Below are 18,202 nucleotides of genomic sequence, written 5' to 3'. Positions count from 1 at the left end.
AGGAATTCACACCTGATGAAGTGAAGCTGACCCTGACCAGACCACACAAGCCCATCCTTGTCATATGTATTTCCAAAATGAGATTTTTCTTGTTGTATTTCATGTCATTTATTTTGGCCAATAAAATAACTATTCTGCTGTTATAAAGAGATGGTATTCAACCCTGTCTTTCCGATGCTGATGGGAAGGAAGATATTCATTCACTACCCCCTGCTGCTAAAGTTGCAAAAGAAGCTGAAAATATAGAGGAAGATGTGTGCCTACTTGACTCACTGGATTTTATATATATATATATATATATATATATATATATATATATATATATGGCATGGTGGCACAGTGGTTAGTGTAGTCGTCTCGCAGCACGTAGGTCCTGGGTTTGAGCCCCGGGGTAGTCCAACCTAGGGGGTCGTCCTCTGTTTGGGGTTTGCGTGTTCTCCATGTGTAGGTCAGGTGAATCGGCCTTACTAAAATTCTCCCTAGGTGGGAATGTGTCGGCCCTGTGATGGACTAGCAGTCCAGGGTGTCTCCCCGCTTGCCACCCAATGACTGCCGGGATAGGCTCCAGCATCCCCCGCGACCCTGAGAGCAGGACAAGCGGTTTGGATAATGGATGGCTGGGTGGATGGGGATCGCCGGATGGAGCAGCGACCGGGACATCTCGGAAGAGTGGGGTAATTGGCCGGATACAAAGCACTTATGATCCTAATTCTTTCTGGAGGTGGTAGGTATTGTCTCAGAGAGTAAGGGGAAAATCCCAGAAAATTAAAATTATGCATAATTATGCATAATTATGCAAAATATGCATTTTTCTAAAAATGGCTAAAAACCACTTTTCTCGGCATTTCAGATGATTCTGAGCATCTTTGATTTTTTCACCTATGTAAAAAAAGATTTTCTGGGACTTGGAAATGTTTTGGCATTATGCAAAATATATATGCATTTTTGCAAAAATGCACTTATGATCCTACTTTTTTTTTGGAGGTGGTAGGTATTGTTCCAGAGAGGACCAGAAAAATAGCAGAACATTAAAATAATCAAGCATAATCAAGCATAATTATGCAAAATATGCATTTTCTAAAAATGGCTAAAAACCACTTTTCTCGGCATTTCAGACGATTCTGAGCATTTGGGGGGAGGGAGTTGGAGTGGTGGGGGGGGTTTAGGGGCAGGGGGGGAAGGCGGTTAGCTGGCAGGATGAAGAGGAGGGAGGTTTAGACGGGTGGATCACCAAACCGCTACATTGTAGCGGGGTTCTTCTAGTCGCGTTTAGAATTTCAAAAGAGTAAAAACAAATACCACGTCACGGGTCTAAGGGAAGCTTCTTTTTTTCTTTTTTTTTTTGTGCGATTCAAAATTGGCCCCTTCGCCCCGCCCCTGTGGGAACAACCGGAACTCGTCATAACTTCCACAGCCCGGCGCTCCGTGCGCGCCTCAGAAGTTCGGCGGAGACCCGGTGACTGCGGCGGAGACCCCCCGGACTGCCCTGGAGACCCCCCGGACTGCCCTAAACTCCAGGTACAGCCGGTATCTCTTTATTTGGGATCAGTTATTCGCTCGTACGGCCTCGTTTCCCCGCTTCGTTTGCGACTCCATCAAGCCGGGGCGTGGGAAGCAGCCGGCAGGGTAACTTGCCTTAAAGTAAAGGGCGCGGTGCGTCTCTTTTGACCCGGTAACGCGGATCAAAAGCTGCGACGTTATTGTACAGGCGACGTCTTTGGTTTGACGCAGCCCACGAGAGCGCACGCGGCGCCAATTCGCGTGCGTGCCGCTTGGCGCGTTCGCGTGACAGCAGATTTGGCAACAGGTCCGTGTCGCGAGGCGTGAGGTTCCGGCTGCCCTCGGTGGAGCTGAGGAGCTGCTGCTGCTGCTGCTGCACCGTTTCTTCTGAGCTGCTGCACCCTTTTCTTCTGAGCTGCTGCACCTTTTCTTCTGAGCTGCTGCACCGTTTCGTCTGAGCTGCTGCACCCTTTTCTTCTGAGCTGCTGAGCTGCTGCACCGTTTCGTCTGAGCTGCTGCACCGTTTCTTCTGACTTGCTGCACCGTTTCTTCTGAGCTGCTGCACCGTTTCATCTGACTTGCTGCACCGTTTCTTCTGAGCTGCTGAGCTGCTGCACCGTTTCGTCTGACTTGCTGCACCGTTTCTTCTGAGCTGCTGCACCGTTTCTTCTGAGCTGCTGCACCGTTTCGTCTGAGCTGCTGCACCGTTTCATCTGAGCTGCTGCACCGTTTCGTCTGACTTGCTGCACCGTTTCTTCTGAGCTGCTGCACCGTTTCATCTGAGCTGCTGCACCGTTTCTTCTGAGCTGCTGCACCGTTTCGTCTGAGCTGCTGCACCTTTTCTTCTGAGCTGATGCACCGTTTCGTCTGAGCTGCTGCACCGTTTCTTCTGAGCTGCTGCACCGTTTCATCTGACTTGCTGCGCCGTTTCGTCTGAGCTGCTGCGCCGTTTCTTCTGAGCTGCTGCACCGTTTCATCTGAGCTGCAGCACCGTTTCATCTGAGCTGCTGCACCGTTTCATCTGAGCTGCTGCACCGTTTCGTCTGAGCTGCAGCACCGTTTCATCTGAGCTGCTGCACCGTTTCATCTGAGCTGCTGCACCGTTTCTTCTGAGCTGCTGCACCGTTTCGTCTGAGCTGCTGCACCGTTTCGTCTGACTTGCTGCACCGTTTCTTCTGAGCTGCTGCACCTTTTCTTCTGAGCTGCTGCACCGTTTCATCTGAGCTGCAGCACCGTTTCGTCTGAGCTGCAGCACCGTTTCGTCTGAGCTGCAGCACCGTTTCGTCTGAGCTGCTGCACCGTTTCATTTGAGCTGCTGCACCGTTTCGTCTGAGCTGCTGCATCGTTTCGTCTGAGCTGCAGCACCGTTTCATCTGACTTGCTGCACCGTTTCGTCTGAGCTGCTGCACCGTTTCTTCTGAGCTGCTGCACCGTTTCGTCTGAGCTGCTGCACCGTTTCATCTGAGCTGCTGCACCGTTTCATCTGACTTGCTGCACCGTTTCATCTGAGCTGCAGCACCGTTTCGTCTGACTTGCTGCACCGTTTCGTCTGAGCTGCAGCACTGTTCTTCTGAGCTGCTGCACCGTTTCGTCTGAGCTGCAGCACCGTTTCGTCTGAGCTGCTGCACCGTTTCATCTGAGCTGCTGCACCGTTTCATCTGAGCTGCTGCACCGTTTCATTTGAGCTGCAGCACCGTTTCATCTGAGCTGCTGCACCGTTTCGTCTGAGCTGCTGCACCGTTTCTTCTGAGCTGCTGCACCGTTTCTTCAGAGCTGCAGCACCGTTTCGTCTGAGCTGCTGCACCGCTTCGTCTGAGCTGCTGCACCGCTTCGTCTGAGCTGCTGCACCGCTTCGTCTGAGCTGCTGCACCGTTTCGTCTGAGCTGCTATACCGTTTCATCTGAGCTGCTGCACCGTTTCATCTGACTTGCTGCACCGTTTCATCTGAGCTGCAGCACCGTTTCGTCTGACTTGCTGCACCGTTTCGTCTGAGCTGCAGCACTGTTCTTCTGAGCTGCTGCACCGTTTCGTCTGAGCTGCAGCACCGTTTCGTCTGAGCTGCTGCACCGTTTCATCTGAGCTGCTGCACCGTTTCATCTGAGCTGCTGCACCGTTTCATTTGAGCTGCAGCACCGTTTCGTCTGAGCTGCTGCACCGCTTCGTCTGAGCTGCTGCACCGCTTCGTCTGAGCTGCTGCACCGTTTCGTCTGACTTGCTGCACCGTTTCGTCTGAGCTGCTGCACCGTTTCGTCTGAGCTGCTGCACCGTTTCATTTGAGCTGCTGCACCGTTTCGTCTGAGCTGCTGCACCGTTTCATCTGAGCTGCTGCACCGTTTCGTCTGAGCTGCTGCACCGTTTCATCTGAGCTGCAGCACCGTTTCGTCTGAGCTGCTGCACCGTTTCATCTGAGCTGCTGCACCGTTTCGTCTGAGCTGCTGCACCGTTTCGTCTGAGCGTGGCTTGTGTGTGCGTCATTACCTGCTCTCTATTGTGTCATCGTTGTCATTTAGTGTTTTCGACTGGCGGTTGAGTGTGAGGTTGGAGTTCTGATTGGCCTTTTGCTCTCTTCTTCTGCACAATCTGTGTTTAGCCGTTGGTGAGTGTTGTGTTTTTCTCCTTCTTCTTTGTGCCAGATAAGTAGAAATTACACCATTTTGCCTCATGTTAGTATAACGGAGTAATCATTTGAATTAAAAAAAAAAATCAACCCCAACCGTACTGCAAGTTATTATCTGAAGTTTCTGCTTTTCTTGGCCAGATGAAATGACAGTCAGACCAAACAAACTAATAATAGTATATATTAACTAACTGTATCTGTCTGACTGTCTGTCTAACTAATGTAATTTATATGGGGCCCTTCAAATGCAGCTCACCGTGGTTCACGTCAGAGAGAAGCGGATGTAATAAAAAAGATACGCTAAAGGCAGTTTAAAAAACAGCTAGAAGCACAAGCAGCAGATATTTAATATGCTACTTTTTCTTTTTTTTTGCAAAGTGCCAACCTTGCTGCTGTCCAGCTGCCACATCCGGGATGAACCTCCGGGAGATCAACGAGAATGTGAAGCTGGCAAGAGAGTATGCCTTGCTGGGAAACTACAACTCGGCCAGTGTCTTCTATCAGGGAGTACTGGAGCAAATTAAGAAGTATGTGTACACCGTGTGCGACTGCAGTTATCAGCAACGGTGGCAGCAGGTACATTTGACACAACGTGTACGTTCTTGTTTCTGTGGTTCAGAAAAGGTTGTCACAGTAGTAACAATTACAGGAAACGATACGACAACAACAACAAAAAAATCCCATCGGTAAGCGACGCTTACTCGTTTGCTTTGACTCTTGCCTCTTTTTTATTTTCCCCAACAGTTGTGGCAAGAAATAAGCGAAGAGAATAAACATGTGCAGGAAATTATGTCCACTTTGGAGAGTTTTCAACTGGACACCGCAGCTCCCAAACCAAGCCACCATGATGACAGCGACTTAAGACCCATACATGTGGAGCCGAGGTATGACCCTTTGGATGTGATTTTTGATTTGTTTTCCACAATCTCCAGCTTTTTGGCTCCCTCGTACATGCTTTATCAAAAGACTTTCCACGTTCGTTTGTTCACTCAGGGTTTTCTGTGTCGTTTTTCCGACGAGAGTCCTGCACAGGTCTTTTGATTGACCCTAATGTGGGTTTGAAGTCGGGATCGTTTGATAAACCGCATATTTTGCCTTTTAATTTCATTTATACCGAATAAGTGGGGGGTGTCTCCGCTTCACCGTCCACCCCCTCCGCACACAATTTGGTGTGTGTTTGATTGTATAAGCTGTTTGTCTGCGCTCAATAACTCGACGAGGTGGTCATATGAGTCAGATTAGCACTGCTTTGAGTGCCTGGTGCGAGACGGTTTTTGTTCCTGTTCTGCCCTCTGGAAAGGTGGCTTACAAATCCCATTAACCTCCCTGATATGTGCCCCTCTGTTGCTGAGTTGCTCTTCACTTGGAGTCTGCCGCTTTTAGAAATATCCTGTTTTGTTTTTCCGTCCATTACCCGAACCGCTTATCCTGCTGTCAGGGTGGCGGTGATGCTGGAGCCTATCCCAGCCAACATTGGGCAGCAGGCGGGGAGAGACCCTGGACAGGCTGCCAGGCCATCACAGGATGATCACAAGACTTGGAATAAGACATTTTCCCCCAAACGGGAAACCGTTTTGTTTTGTTTTTTTTTTACTACTTCATTAATCCCCTTGAGAGGGACATTCTTTTTTGGGGGGAGAATTTCCCCCTTTTTCCCCCAGTTATATCCGGCCAATTACCCCACTCTTCCCGAGCCGTCCCGGTCTCTGCTCCACCTCCTCTGCCGATCCAGGGAGGGCTGCAGACTACCACAGGCCTCCTCCGATATGGAGTTGCCAGCCGCTTCTTTTCACCTGACAGTGAGGAGTTTCCCCGGGGGGACATAGTGCATGGGAGGATCACGCTATTCCCCCCCAGTTCCCCCTCCCCTCTGAACAGGAGCCCCGACCGACCAGAGGAGGCACAAGTGCAGTGACCAGGACACGTACCCACATCTGGCTTCTCACCCGCAGACACGGCCAATTGTGTCTGTAGGGACGCCCGACCAAGCCGGAGGTAACACGGGGATTCGAACCGTGTTGGTAGGCAATGGAGTAGACCACCACGCTACCCGGACACCCTTCTTTCTCTGCATTTAACCCGTCGTAGCTGTGTCACGAGCAGCCGCCGTGCAGCACCCGGGGACCAACTCCAGTTTGTCCTGCCATGTGTCGGTCAGGGGCACAGACAGGAGTATTTACCCTAACATGCATGTCTTTTTTGGATTTGGATAATGCCCTCATGGCTAAATGAAACGAGTCCTCATTTTGCAAGGGAAACCCCAGGAATCTCCGTTGGGGGGTCTGCTGGCTCCACTTTCAGACCCATTTATTCACAGTTTCCATGTCTCTTAGCAAAAGTCTGAATGTACCATGGTAGATGCTACTCGCAAGACTTAAGGGGTCAGTTTAAAACACTTCTTGGACGGCGGCGTCCCCGCCTAGAAGTCCTATCGGGGAAATACTTGTGCTGCTGAATGAAGCAGAATGTTTGATTTCACACACTTCAGCCTGCCGTTCTCTGCCATCTCTCTTCTCTCTTAAAAGATCGCCCACCTTCCCGGCAAGGAGGCCTGCCAACCCCTACAAGGACGGCAAACCTCATAACAACCGCCTCAGTGTGGGCGTACGCTCACAACAGCGGCACGCAGCACGCGGGGCCAATGGAGACAAGAGCAAAGCGCCCAAGGGCAAAGAAAGGAAGGAGGCGAAGGAAGCCCCCGGGAAATCGAAGGATGACAAGGTGACAATTTGGATGGTGGTCTGAGCCAAGAAGGGTTTGTCTTTTGGTTTTTGGGTTGTTTTGAACAAGTCATTTTGGCAAGAAAATGAGCCCTGATAAGTGTTATCGGTTGTCGTGTTGCTTAAGGCACTTAAACAAAAAGTATTTGCATGGTTGACTAAACAGTATTCACAGTGTGTGTGTGTGTGTGTGTGTGTGTGTGTGTGTGTGTTTACCCAGTCAATGCCAAGCCGGTCATTCCAGTTTTCGGTGGAGAGGGAATGGAGAGGGGACTGCAGGCATCACGTGTAAAAATAACATCGGTTCGTTTGCCTTCCAGAACAAAGCGGACGTTCAGGAGACGGAAGTGAAGAAGTTTGACGGTTCAGGATATGACAAAGACCTGGTGGAGGCCCTGGAGAGAGACATCATTTCCCAGAATCCCAGTGTTAAATGGTGCGTCTGTCTCTCTCTCGCTCTCTCTCCCTTGACATTATCCAAGTACAAACACTGTCCCCCCTGTCCACAGATCCTCTGCACTTTCTTTCAAGTCAGTTTGGGTCAAATTTATAGATACTCAATACTCAAGTTTTCTCCCAAGCCACTGAAAGAAAGTACTTTTTTTTTATTGTCTTTTTTTTGGGGGACCCCCCCCCCTTTTTCTCCCTAATTGTCTCCAGCCAATTAACCCACTCTTCCGAGTTGTCCCGGTCTCTGCTCCACCCCCTCTGCCGATCCGGGGAGGGCTGCAGACTACCACATGCGTCCTCCGATACATGTAGAGTCACCAGCCGCCTCTTTTCCCCTGACAGTGAGGAGTTTCGCCGGGGGGACGTAGCGCATGGGAGGATCACGCTATTCCCCCCAGTTCCCCCTCCCCCCTGGACAGGCGCCCTGACCAACCAGAGGTGACCAGGGCACATACCCACATCCGGCTTCCCACCCGCAGACACGGCCAATTGTGTCTGTAGGGAATTTATTGTCAATTTTGACACGTAAAACAACAAACAAACAAACAAAAAAGATCATCGGAGCGTCCAGGTCAGAGCAGCCAGTTATTTAACAGTTTGCAGGCTCTCGTCTGTCTTACCGACTTAATTCGCTCTTGACTTGATCCTGCAGAAGCACGGGCACAGTCGTATTCACAGACTTTGTTAGAACAGCAAAAGGCCTCAGCCGATACCACTAGTTTAGTCCTGGAAGTGTAATCTCTGAATAACCGGCAGTTTCTTTCCTTAGGGATGACATTGCAGATTTGGAAGATGCCAAAAAGCTCCTGAAAGAAGCAGTTGTTCTCCCAATGTGGATGCCGGCGTTCTTCAAAGGCATACGAAGACCGTGGAAGGTAACGAAAGAGCTCGGCAGTAAATCTCGATTCACTTATTTTCTCGTGTTTCTGATAATTGAAACTACCTGTGGATGGAAAAGCACGCAAACGGCTTTTGATGGGCTCCAGGTGCTTAAAGTATTGGTATCTAGTCTGACTGAACCACTGAAATATACTGTTTCAGTATCACGTACCACAAAAGCTGCCATGACAAGCTAGTTATGAGTCACTATAAGTGCGGTCATTCTGATATTTATTGCTGCAAAGAACATCTTGAATTACCAAAATGCAAAGCCACGTCAGACGATCACCATCCCTGCTATTCCCCCAGCTCTCTTTTTTTTTCACATCGAGTAAAATCCTGAAACGCAGTAGAAAATAAGCGACATGATTGGTGTAGAATTGCAATAAGTCACCATGAATGTAGAGCTTATCGTTAATACAATTCATTTTAAGGGGGTGCTGATGGTGGGTCCTCCAGGCACAGGGAAAACCCTCCTGGCCAAAGCGGTGGCCACAGAGTGCAGAACAACTTTCTTCAACGTGTCTTCTTCCACGCTTACCTCCAAGTACAGAGGGGAGTCCGAGAAGTTGGTCCGCCTGCTCTTTGAAATGGTGAGATCTCTGAAATGTCACATCTTACGAGTGGTTGGATTTGTAGTCTGGCGGCTTCTGGGGCGGGGGGGGGGGGGGTCCTCATGGTTTCAGCTCAGCACCGTATCCCTGTTCACCTCAGGTTACCGTGCAGGCCCCTTAAGTCTGGCAAAGTACTGAAGGTGAGTTGATCATTTGTAGGGCTTGGGAAGTTTAAGCGAGGGGACAAGGATGTGAGCAAAATTTCCATTTAAGAATGGTCCCTCCAATCTATCGTTGTATCCCTGTATCTGTCAGCAGACAGCACTAAATCTTTTGTAATGAGAGCAAAGGAACAAAGGCCAGGAACCGTTTTGGCTGCACCAGACCGGCGGGCCAGCCCTACAGACATGTTAGACTGCTGTGACTGAGGGATCAGGTTGACACGATCGGCCCGCTGGTGACCAACAGCGTCACCGAAGTTACACGATTGGTCAGCCATGCGCCAAGAGGCATGAAGGAGAGCGGACACTTAAAGCACCCCAAGGGGATCGCTGGTTTGAATCCCCGTGTTACCTCCGGCTTGGTTGGGCGTCCCTACAGACACGATTGGCCGTGTCTGTGGGTGGGGAAGCCAGATATGGGTATGCGTCCCGGTCGCTGCACCGGCGCCTCCTCTGGTCAGTCGGGGCGCCTGTTCGTGGGGGATAGCGTGATTCTCCCACGCGCTACGTCCCCCTGGCGAAACTCCTCACCGTCAGGTGAAACGAAGCGGTTGGCGACTCCACATGTATCGGAGGAGGAGTGCGGTAGTCTGCTGCCCTCCCCGGATTGGCAGAGGGGGTGGAGCAGCGGCTAGGACGGCTCGGAAGAGTGGGGTAATGTGCCAAGTACAACTGAGGAGAAAAAGGGTGAAACATAAAAAAAAAAGCACCCGAAAGACTCGGAAGAGCGGGGTAATCGGCCAGGTACAATTGGGGGAGGGAAAAGGGGAAAAAATCCAAACAAAAGCAGCCCAAGTAACAATCACTCTGACAAAACACTCACTGGCGAATTCACAAAAGAGTTGCGTGGCTTTTGTGGCCGCTAAACTACTACTACTTTCAGCTGCTCCCATTAGGGGGCGCCACAGCAGATCATCCGTGTCCATCTCTTCCTGTCCTCTGTATCTTCCTCTGTCACACCAGCCACCTGCATGTCCTCCCTCACCACATCCATAAACCTCCTCTTTGGCCTTCCTCTTCTCCTCTTCCCTGGCAGCTCCATATTCAGCATCCTTCTCCCAGTATACCCAGCATCTCTCCTCCACACATGTACAAACCATCTCAATCTTGCCTCTCTTGCTTTGTCTCCAAACCGTCCAACCTGAGCGGTCCCTCTAATATACTCCTTCCTAATCCTGTCCTTCTTCATCACTCCCAGTGAAAATCTTAGCGTCACTTGTGGCCGCTAAACCTGGACTAAAAAAAAAAAAAAAAAACCAACACAAAACCGTATAATTCTCAAAGCGCCCGCAAACGGTGAAATCGCCCCCTAACTGCGCTCGGTGTCTGATGCTGTCGGCACGTATTCAAATTAGGCAATATGCATACATTTGGCAACACGATTGGCCCCTTTATATGCAAATGAACCGCCTTGCAAAAAAAAAAAAAAAAAAAAAAGCCCAATTCACAAACACCAGCACTAATAGCCACATGCGGTTTAGAGTGAACATTATTAGCGTCTTCAGAGAGTCGTGGGAACGGACGCCCAGACTTCCCAGGTGGCGGCACCGTCATGCCAGGCGTGCTCGTGAGCAGAGGAGAATATCACCTTGTGGTTGAACTGAGACCGATGCGGGTCGCCAGGTCAAACAGTTGTTGCTGTATACTTGACGACATCAAGGATGACGTTAAACCCGCCTACTGGGTTCTCGGTGCAAAGCCTCCATTAATACTTTGCCACATGGGTAATTGCAGTCGGACGCAATGTGCAATATCTTTCGTGAATCGGACCTCGAGATGGGGCAGACGGCGGTTGGCGGTTATGCACAATTCGTGGTGTTATCAGCGGCCGCGATCCATTCCTTGTGGATTCGCTCGCTGAGGCAGAGGCAGAGACATCCGCAGACAAACGGAGGGAAAAGGAGTGGTAGTTAACCGATAAGCAGAACATGTATTGCCGCTTCAAATCGAAAATCCCAAGATATGAGTAGAAAGTATTGTTCTTGCAACTGCATTTATAGCCTCTTTTCTTTTTTTTTAACTAGACCGTAGCGTCACCGTGTCATGTGATATGCCACTTCAGCGCCAGTGGTGTGTTAACACTTGGCTGTTCCCCTGGGCACCAACATTCAAGTGTGAATAAAAGTAAATACACCACTGTCCTGCCAAGGCTACTCACTCCCATATCAAGTTATGGGGATCCATCAGCGTAATCTGGAAAAATACACAACTTTTACTTCTAAGTAATGTAAACACGGGTCGCAAGAGCGCGTTTCACTGACGTCCATTTTCCGGTGATGCACAGTCGTGTTACGGCTCGATTTCATTTGGCAAACGGATCTTACACTGGCCTCTCTCCTGTCTTTGAATATGCAAACTGGTGAACACGATCACCGAAAAGGTGAACCAGTTCATGTGGCTACAGCGTTTATTGAGAGAACACGTGTCATCGCTCATCTAAGTGACCTCTCCAGTCTCGGCTGACTGCAGGTACCCCCACCCTTATAAACAATACAGAGGCACAGTGACCAGTTTCATATGCAAATGTGGGTGTGACCATTAACTAGGGTTATAATGGACATGTGTGCTGTTCAGTGGCGCAGTGGTGAGCCCAGTCGCCTCACAGCAAGAAGGTCCTGGGTTCGAGCCCCGGGGTAGTCCAACCTTGGGGGTCGTCCCGGGTCGTCCTCTGTGTGGAGTTTGCATGTTCTCCCCGTGTCTGCGTGGGTTTCCTCCGGGTTCTCCAGTTTCCTCCCACAGCCTGAAGACATGTAGGTCAGTTGAGTCAGATGCACTAAATTGTCCCTAGGTGTGTGTGTGTGTGTGTGTCCTGTGATGGACTGGCAGCCTGTCCAGGGTGTCTCCCATCCTGCCACCCAATGACTGCTGGGATAGGCTCCAGTATCCCCATGACCCTGAGCAGGATAAGCGGTTTGGATAATGGATGGATTGATGTGTACTATTCACAGAGGATTAGGGAATGGTTACAATCACAGCATTGTAAGATGGCAACAGATGCGCACACACACACACACACACACACACACACACACACACACACACACACACACACGCCCCAGTTCAGGGATGGTCGTTCCCTCTTAACATAGATGGCCTCTTTGCCTCCCTGTTCAAACCAGCGTTCCTCCCTATCGAGGATGTGCACATCCTCATCCTGGGTATAGTAGATTATACCCAGGGGAAGCTACACCTACTCCGTATGGTGTTATCAAGAATGATATCGTTACGTAATAACAATAATAATCTGTAAATAATCGACGTATAATTTTGGATAATAAGCTGTAAATCTGTATAACATTAATCTCTTTAGGCGTGACACCATACATCTTGTACATACATTTCAATAGAATAAGTTTTGTAACGGTATCCGTTTTTATTTCAACATATTCGGTATTTTATTTCAGTAGTGTAACATTTCCACGGTAGCAGCAACGGGTATCCAAGGAGTTTACGTTACCAGGGTAACACTGAGGAAGCGATGTCTGTGTTGGTGATGTTGCAGGGTGTTCTGAAAGGAGGAATTTTGTCAAGGGAAGTTCCCTTAACCGAGCTGAGGCCAATACAGAAGCGCCTTAAGTTGCAATCCCAACCGGGCCACTAGGTGGCTGGCGCCCTAAAAATGTTTCGATGTAGGTCAGTTAGAGAATTTCCAGCTTTTACCTTTTTAAACCCAAATTCCATAAAAACATTTTCTCCTGGTTGTTGGGGTCGAGTTGGCTAATGTCGAGTCTTGACACACAGTGTGAGGGTGGTCTCCCCCCCAGCTCCACCAACTAGAAGTCTGCAAGCCGGTCCGATCCCGACGGGTCCCGACACGCGGAGTCAGTTCGGGCCGGGCTCGGGCCTTTTCGTATAATATCTATAACTTGGGACTCATTTAACTTCCCACGTACAGGCAGAGCACGTATAGGCCACTGTATGAAATATTGTTATATGCATTATTATTTATATTATACGCATATACGTGGGCATTACACATGACGGTTCACCATGCCGTGTTTGTGTGTATCGGCGAGGACATGCGTCGGAGACGGTGCGTGTCAGAGGGAGCTTAAAGTGATGTTGGTGTCGGGCTCAGGCTGAAAAATTGCAGACTTTATCGGGCTGGGGCCAGGCCGGGGCTTGGAACACCATGGGGCAGGGCTGGGCTAGGGCTGGGCTAGGGCTGGGCTAGGGCTGGGCTAGGGCTGGGCTAGGGCTGGGCTAGGGCTGGGCTAGGGCTGGGCTAGGGCTTGAACACCATGGGGCAGGGCCGGGCCAGGGCTTGAACGCCACGGGTCAGGGCTGGGCTGGAGTTTTGTCTCCGGCAAGCCTCTACCACCAACGCTGCACTGCGTTGCCCAAATTTGCAATTTTGGACCCCCTCATCTTACAAAACGGTGCAGTGCATAAAGCCAAATTTTAGGCTTCAAAATGCCCCTTCAGAAACCAGTGGGTGACGTCGAAGGCGCCACAGCCATCCTTTTTTTTTTCTTTTCTAGGGTTGAAAAATGCAAACATACAAAACATTGGAAGCATGTGAAGCTTCATGCTTGTTTATTCGACATTTGTCACATACACCCTGTTGTTTCTGCTGTTTTACTGTTGTTGTACCTCATTGAATGCAATAATGAAATTTAATGGGAGAGACAATACAGTCTATGGTTTTTTTTTTCCCCTCACCCAGGCGAGGTTCTACGCCCCCACTACCATCTTTATTGATGAGATCGACTCCATGTGCAGCCGCAGAGGAACCTCAGAGGAGCACGAGGCCAGCAGGAGGGTCAAGGCGGAGCTACTGGTGCAGATGGACGGTACAGTCAAAACAATGTTAAGATGGGGTCAGACTTTTCAAGGATCCCCTGTGGAAAATCAGATCTTTGCGACAGCTAAAGATTAGGCAATAGAAGACAGCCCACAAACAACAAGGAACAGAAAGTAACTGAAGATATTTCAGCCTATGAATCCCTGATTATTGAAGATAACTGAATAAATGAATTTAGAAGATGGAGGTATGGCATCTGCCTCATGTTAGTCCAGAGCATTATATACTGATGAATTTACTGGTTAACATGTCGTGGTCCAGTCCAGGGCAAGAGTGGATATATACACACCGGTCAGCCAGAACATTAAAACCTAATCAGCCTAATGTTGTGTAGGTCCCCCTCGTACTGCCAAAACAGCTCTGACCCATCAAGGCATGGACCCCACAAGACCTCTGAAGGGGTCCTCTGGTATCTGGCACCAAGACGTTAGCAGCAGATCCTTTAAGTCCTGTACATAAGTAGCGAGGTGGGGCCTCCATGGATCGGACTTGTTTTTCCAGCACATCCCACAGATGCTCGATCGGATTGAGATCTGGGGAATTTGGAGGCCAAGGCAACACCTTGAGCTCGTGGCAAAGTAACATCCACATGAATACCAGGGCCCAAGGTTTCCCAGCAGAACATTGCCCAGAGCATCACACTGCCCCCGCCGACTTGCCTGCTTCCCATAGTGCATCTTGGTGCCATCTCTTCCCCAAGTAAACGGCGCACACACACACCTAGCTGTGCACATGATGGAAAAGAAAACATGATTCATCAGACCGGGCCACCTTCTTCCACTGCTCCATGGTCCAGTTCTGACGCTCACATACTCATTGTAGGTGCTTTAGGTGGTGGACAGGGGTCATCGTGGGCACTCTGACCGGTCTGCGACTACGCAGCCCCATGCGCAGCAAGCTGTGATGCACTGTGTGTCCTGACACCTGTCTGTCATAGCCAGCATTCACTTTTTCAACAATTTGAGCTCCAGTAGCTCTTCCGTGGGATCGGCCCAGACAGGCTAGCCTTCACTCCCCATGCACATAGTGGTTTTAATGGTTTTGCTGATCGGTGTATATCACTAACTAGTCATACAACTCGTATGTATTTAACAATAGTATATCTAGTACACAGTGTGGGTGTACAATATATCAGTCAGCTTACTGGTGTTGGCCAACAATTGTTTTAAAAATGTTTTGTTGGTATCGAGACACATATAAAAATTATGCCCATTACGTTGCAGTAACACGATGAAGCATTAATTAACATGAATTGACGGCGATGGCGGGTGTCGATGGAAAGACAGGTGGTTCTACAGCCAACAGAGAAATGTAAACCCTTTTGATATAAGAGACGATAAAGTGATAGTCACCATTTTACAGAGAAGCTTTAAGAATTGACCCTTTGTGAAACGAAGGCAAGAGCAAAATATTTGAAATATGATGCAAAAATAAAGGTTGCACGTTTTCTTCATTTGACACTGCCGTTTGTAAGATTTTGCATTATTTTATCCATTTTAAATGCCGTGATGATGTGATTCTGTTGGACAGAGTCAGTAAACAGACCCGCCGACACTGACCCTCCGGGACTGCAAATGAAGTGTGGCAGCCATTATGGCTGGTGTGCAGTTGTGGCAGTTCCCACCCTTGTAAAAATGGATCCTGGGACCAACGCTAACACAGACAGTCTGATGTACTACCAACTACATCACTCTGTATGGGAACTATATGGGAACACTGTTCTGCAGTCATATTGACTGTCACGGCCACATCGGCATCATGTTCCAGTGTTTTTCCCGGCTAGAGTTGTTTCCAACGTGTACGTGTTGCCGCCGCTGCTGCACCAGTGGCCATCTTACCCGGTCAAAACATTCCAGCTTTCTTTTTATTTTATTTTTTTTTCTTGATTTGGGGTTTTCGTTGTTCTCACTGCAGGGGTCGGTGGCACGTCGGAGAACGACGACCCCTCCAAGATGGTGATGGTGCTGGCTGCCACCAACTTCCCGTGGGACATCGACGAGGCTTTGAGAAGACGGCTGGAGAAGAGGATCTACATCCCGCTGCCCTCTGGTACGCTGGGGCATGTCCATGGGCTCCTGACTGGGGCATCTCCATGGGCTCCTGACTGGGGCATCTCCATGGGCTCCTGACTGTGGAGATGTTTCGAAGAACTACAGTAGAAATCACAGGAGCGGACACTGCCGTTAAACTGACTACTTGGAAATATAGCTTGCTGTTAAGTCAAGTCAGTTTTATTTGTATAGCCCAATATCACAAATTTGCCTCAAGGGGCTTTACAGCGACACAACATCCTGTCCTTAGACCCTCATATCGGATAAGGAATAACTCCCTAAAAAAAAAACATTTAACAGGGAGAAAAAATAGGAAGAAACCTCAGGGAGAGCAACAGCGGAGGGGTCTCTCTCCCAAGATGGACAGGTGTGCAATGGATGTTGTGTTTACACAATTTACACAACACAGCAATTGAAAGAGGATAACAGAATTATAAAATATATGAAACATATGAGGAGGAGGATGCCAAGCAGGGTCTGAACAGCCCAGGACCCGAGCCACGCAACCAGCACCACCATGTAAAAAAAAAAAGTTAAATAGCAGAGGTGACTGGTAAAACCTTATTGGTGTTAGGGTGTATACTGTGGCCCCAGGGGCACCAGAAAAATAATTGATTCCCCTGTCCTACTTAATTGTGTGTGTGTGTGTGTGTAGCCAAGGGGAGGGTGGAGCTGCTGAGGATCAACCTGAAGGAGTTGGAGCTGGCCAGCGACGTGGATATGGACAAGATAGCGGAACAGATGGAGGGCTACTCCGGAGCGGACATCACCAACGTGTGCAGGTGAGTTTGTTGACCAAGATGAGCTCTGATAGACGTTAATGACGGGTAAAGAAAGCTGCCATCCCTTTTCACTTGCACACCTTTAATGTGCCGTCAGACTGGTCTGTTGGTTTTGTGCAGAGAAATCGTCGAAATTGCAAGTTCCGAAGTAGAAAAGCAATTTATGCGCAACTACAAAATCTCCCCCCTGCTACCAGGAAAAGGGAAGTCCCCTAAAAGACTCAGTTGACCGCATTGTTCAAGTTGAACATTTGTATTTACACTTAAAGCAAACATCCCCCTGGCGAAACTCCTCACTGTCAGGTGAAAAGAAACGGCTGGCGACTCCACATGTATGGGAGGAGACGTGTGGTGGTCTGCAGCCCTTCTCGGATCGGCAGAGGGGGTGGAGCAGCGACCGGGACGGCTCGGAAGGGTGGGGTAATTGGCCAAGTACAGTTGGGGAGAAAAATCCAACCAAAAAAAAAAATGGCCATTCTAAAACATCATCTCTTGGATCGGTACCTGGAGTTGACCTTCGGTCTCGGGAGCAGAATTCTCACCATCCACCCTGAAAAAAACCAAACAAAAAAACCAAAACAAAATCCTTCAGTTAACCTGATGGTACCAGCCGTTGCTCCGTTTCCCCACATTTAGACCCCTCTCTCCCCTGCCACTGTAGGGACGCCTCCCTGATGGCCATGCGGCGAAGGATCGAGGGCCTGACGCCCGAGGAGATTCGCAACATTTCCCGGGACGAAATGCACATGCCTACAACCATGGAAGACTTTGAGTCGGCCCTAAAGAAAGTGTCCAAGTCGGTGTCGGCTGCCGACCTGGAGAAGTACGAGAAGTGGATCGAGGAGTTTGGATCCTGCTGAGAACGCCCGGCGGAGGCCCCCCCCCACCCCCCACCCCAATCACTCAGTTGGTGCAAATCTCGGCATCAAGCTGAGTAGCTGGCGTGACTATAGCTTTCTGTCCCGGCTCTGTATGTCTAGACTTGAATTTGTTTCCTAAATTATTGATCCACCTGACGATATACGATTCCGTCACCTTCTTACGATCGCATCTCAGTAAATACGAGCACTAGAAAAACAGCATCTCGCCACCTCCTTGTTTGCATGAGCCGGGATTGTGGAAACCAAGATCGGAGGTCATTTCACCGTGTTGGCCTTTTACTGAAGTCTCATCTCCAGATGTGCATGTCAGGAATCGAGGCGTCTTTCCCTTTGTCAGGTCATTTGTTTTAGATAGCTTTTTGTGTTTGTTCCTGCAGTGGTCATGAATCATTTTCTATATGTGGGAGAAAAACCAGAACTTCCAGCGATAGGAATAAATGGGTAAACAAATTTTTTTGTTTTGGTTTTTTTTTTTGCAGCATATTTGCATATTTACATTTTAATTTTTATTATTTATCCACTTTAACATTTCCAGGTCCAGCTTATACTACATGTTGGCTGTCGGCGTCGATATCGTTTGTATCCAACAAAACAATATCTTTGTATCAAATGATGTTAGATACTAATTTAGGTTTTAGATCACCGTTTCTCCAATTTTTCTATGCACTTGACTATCTGTAATTATGGGAACATGTGGTTGTCCTGATAGCACACTACCCAGATAGTTGATGTCAAAATCTTAA

General features: G+C 49.0%; 2 protein-coding genes across 2 annotated transcripts in view; both read left to right on the top strand.

Annotated features, from left to right (window-relative positions):
* ddx51 (DEAD (Asp-Glu-Ala-Asp) box polypeptide 51) overlaps window positions 1-1,958 on the top strand; it is a 15,095-nt gene extending 13,137 nt beyond the window's left edge. The window contains exons 16-17 of the mRNA XM_056294223.1: window positions 1,415-1,518; window positions 1,796-1,958. Coding sequence (XP_056150198.1) covers window positions 1,415-1,518; window positions 1,796-1,958 — 267 coding nt within the window. The remainder of the gene's footprint in view (window positions 1-1,414; window positions 1,519-1,795) is intronic.
* On the top strand, window positions 1,432-18,202 carry katna1 (katanin p60 (ATPase containing) subunit A 1). Its single transcript, XM_056294787.1, has 11 exons — window positions 1,432-1,518; window positions 4,496-4,693; window positions 4,862-5,001; window positions 6,643-6,838; window positions 7,158-7,273; window positions 8,057-8,162; window positions 8,601-8,759; window positions 13,608-13,734; window positions 15,660-15,794; window positions 16,452-16,578; window positions 17,240-18,202. Exons 2-11 carry the CDS (start codon window positions 4,532-4,534, stop codon window positions 17,436-17,438), a joined length of 1,467 nt encoding a protein of 488 aa, XP_056150762.1. The 5' UTR covers window positions 1,432-1,518; window positions 4,496-4,531; the 3' UTR covers window positions 17,439-18,202.

Source organism: Lampris incognitus, chromosome 15 (assembly GCF_029633865.1).
Source record: "Lampris incognitus isolate fLamInc1 chromosome 15, fLamInc1.hap2, whole genome shotgun sequence".
NCBI lineage: Eukaryota > Metazoa > Chordata > Actinopteri > Lampriformes > Lampridae > Lampris > Lampris incognitus.
Note: the sequence above shows the minus strand (reverse complement) of the source record. Positions and strands in the feature narration are given on the sequence as shown.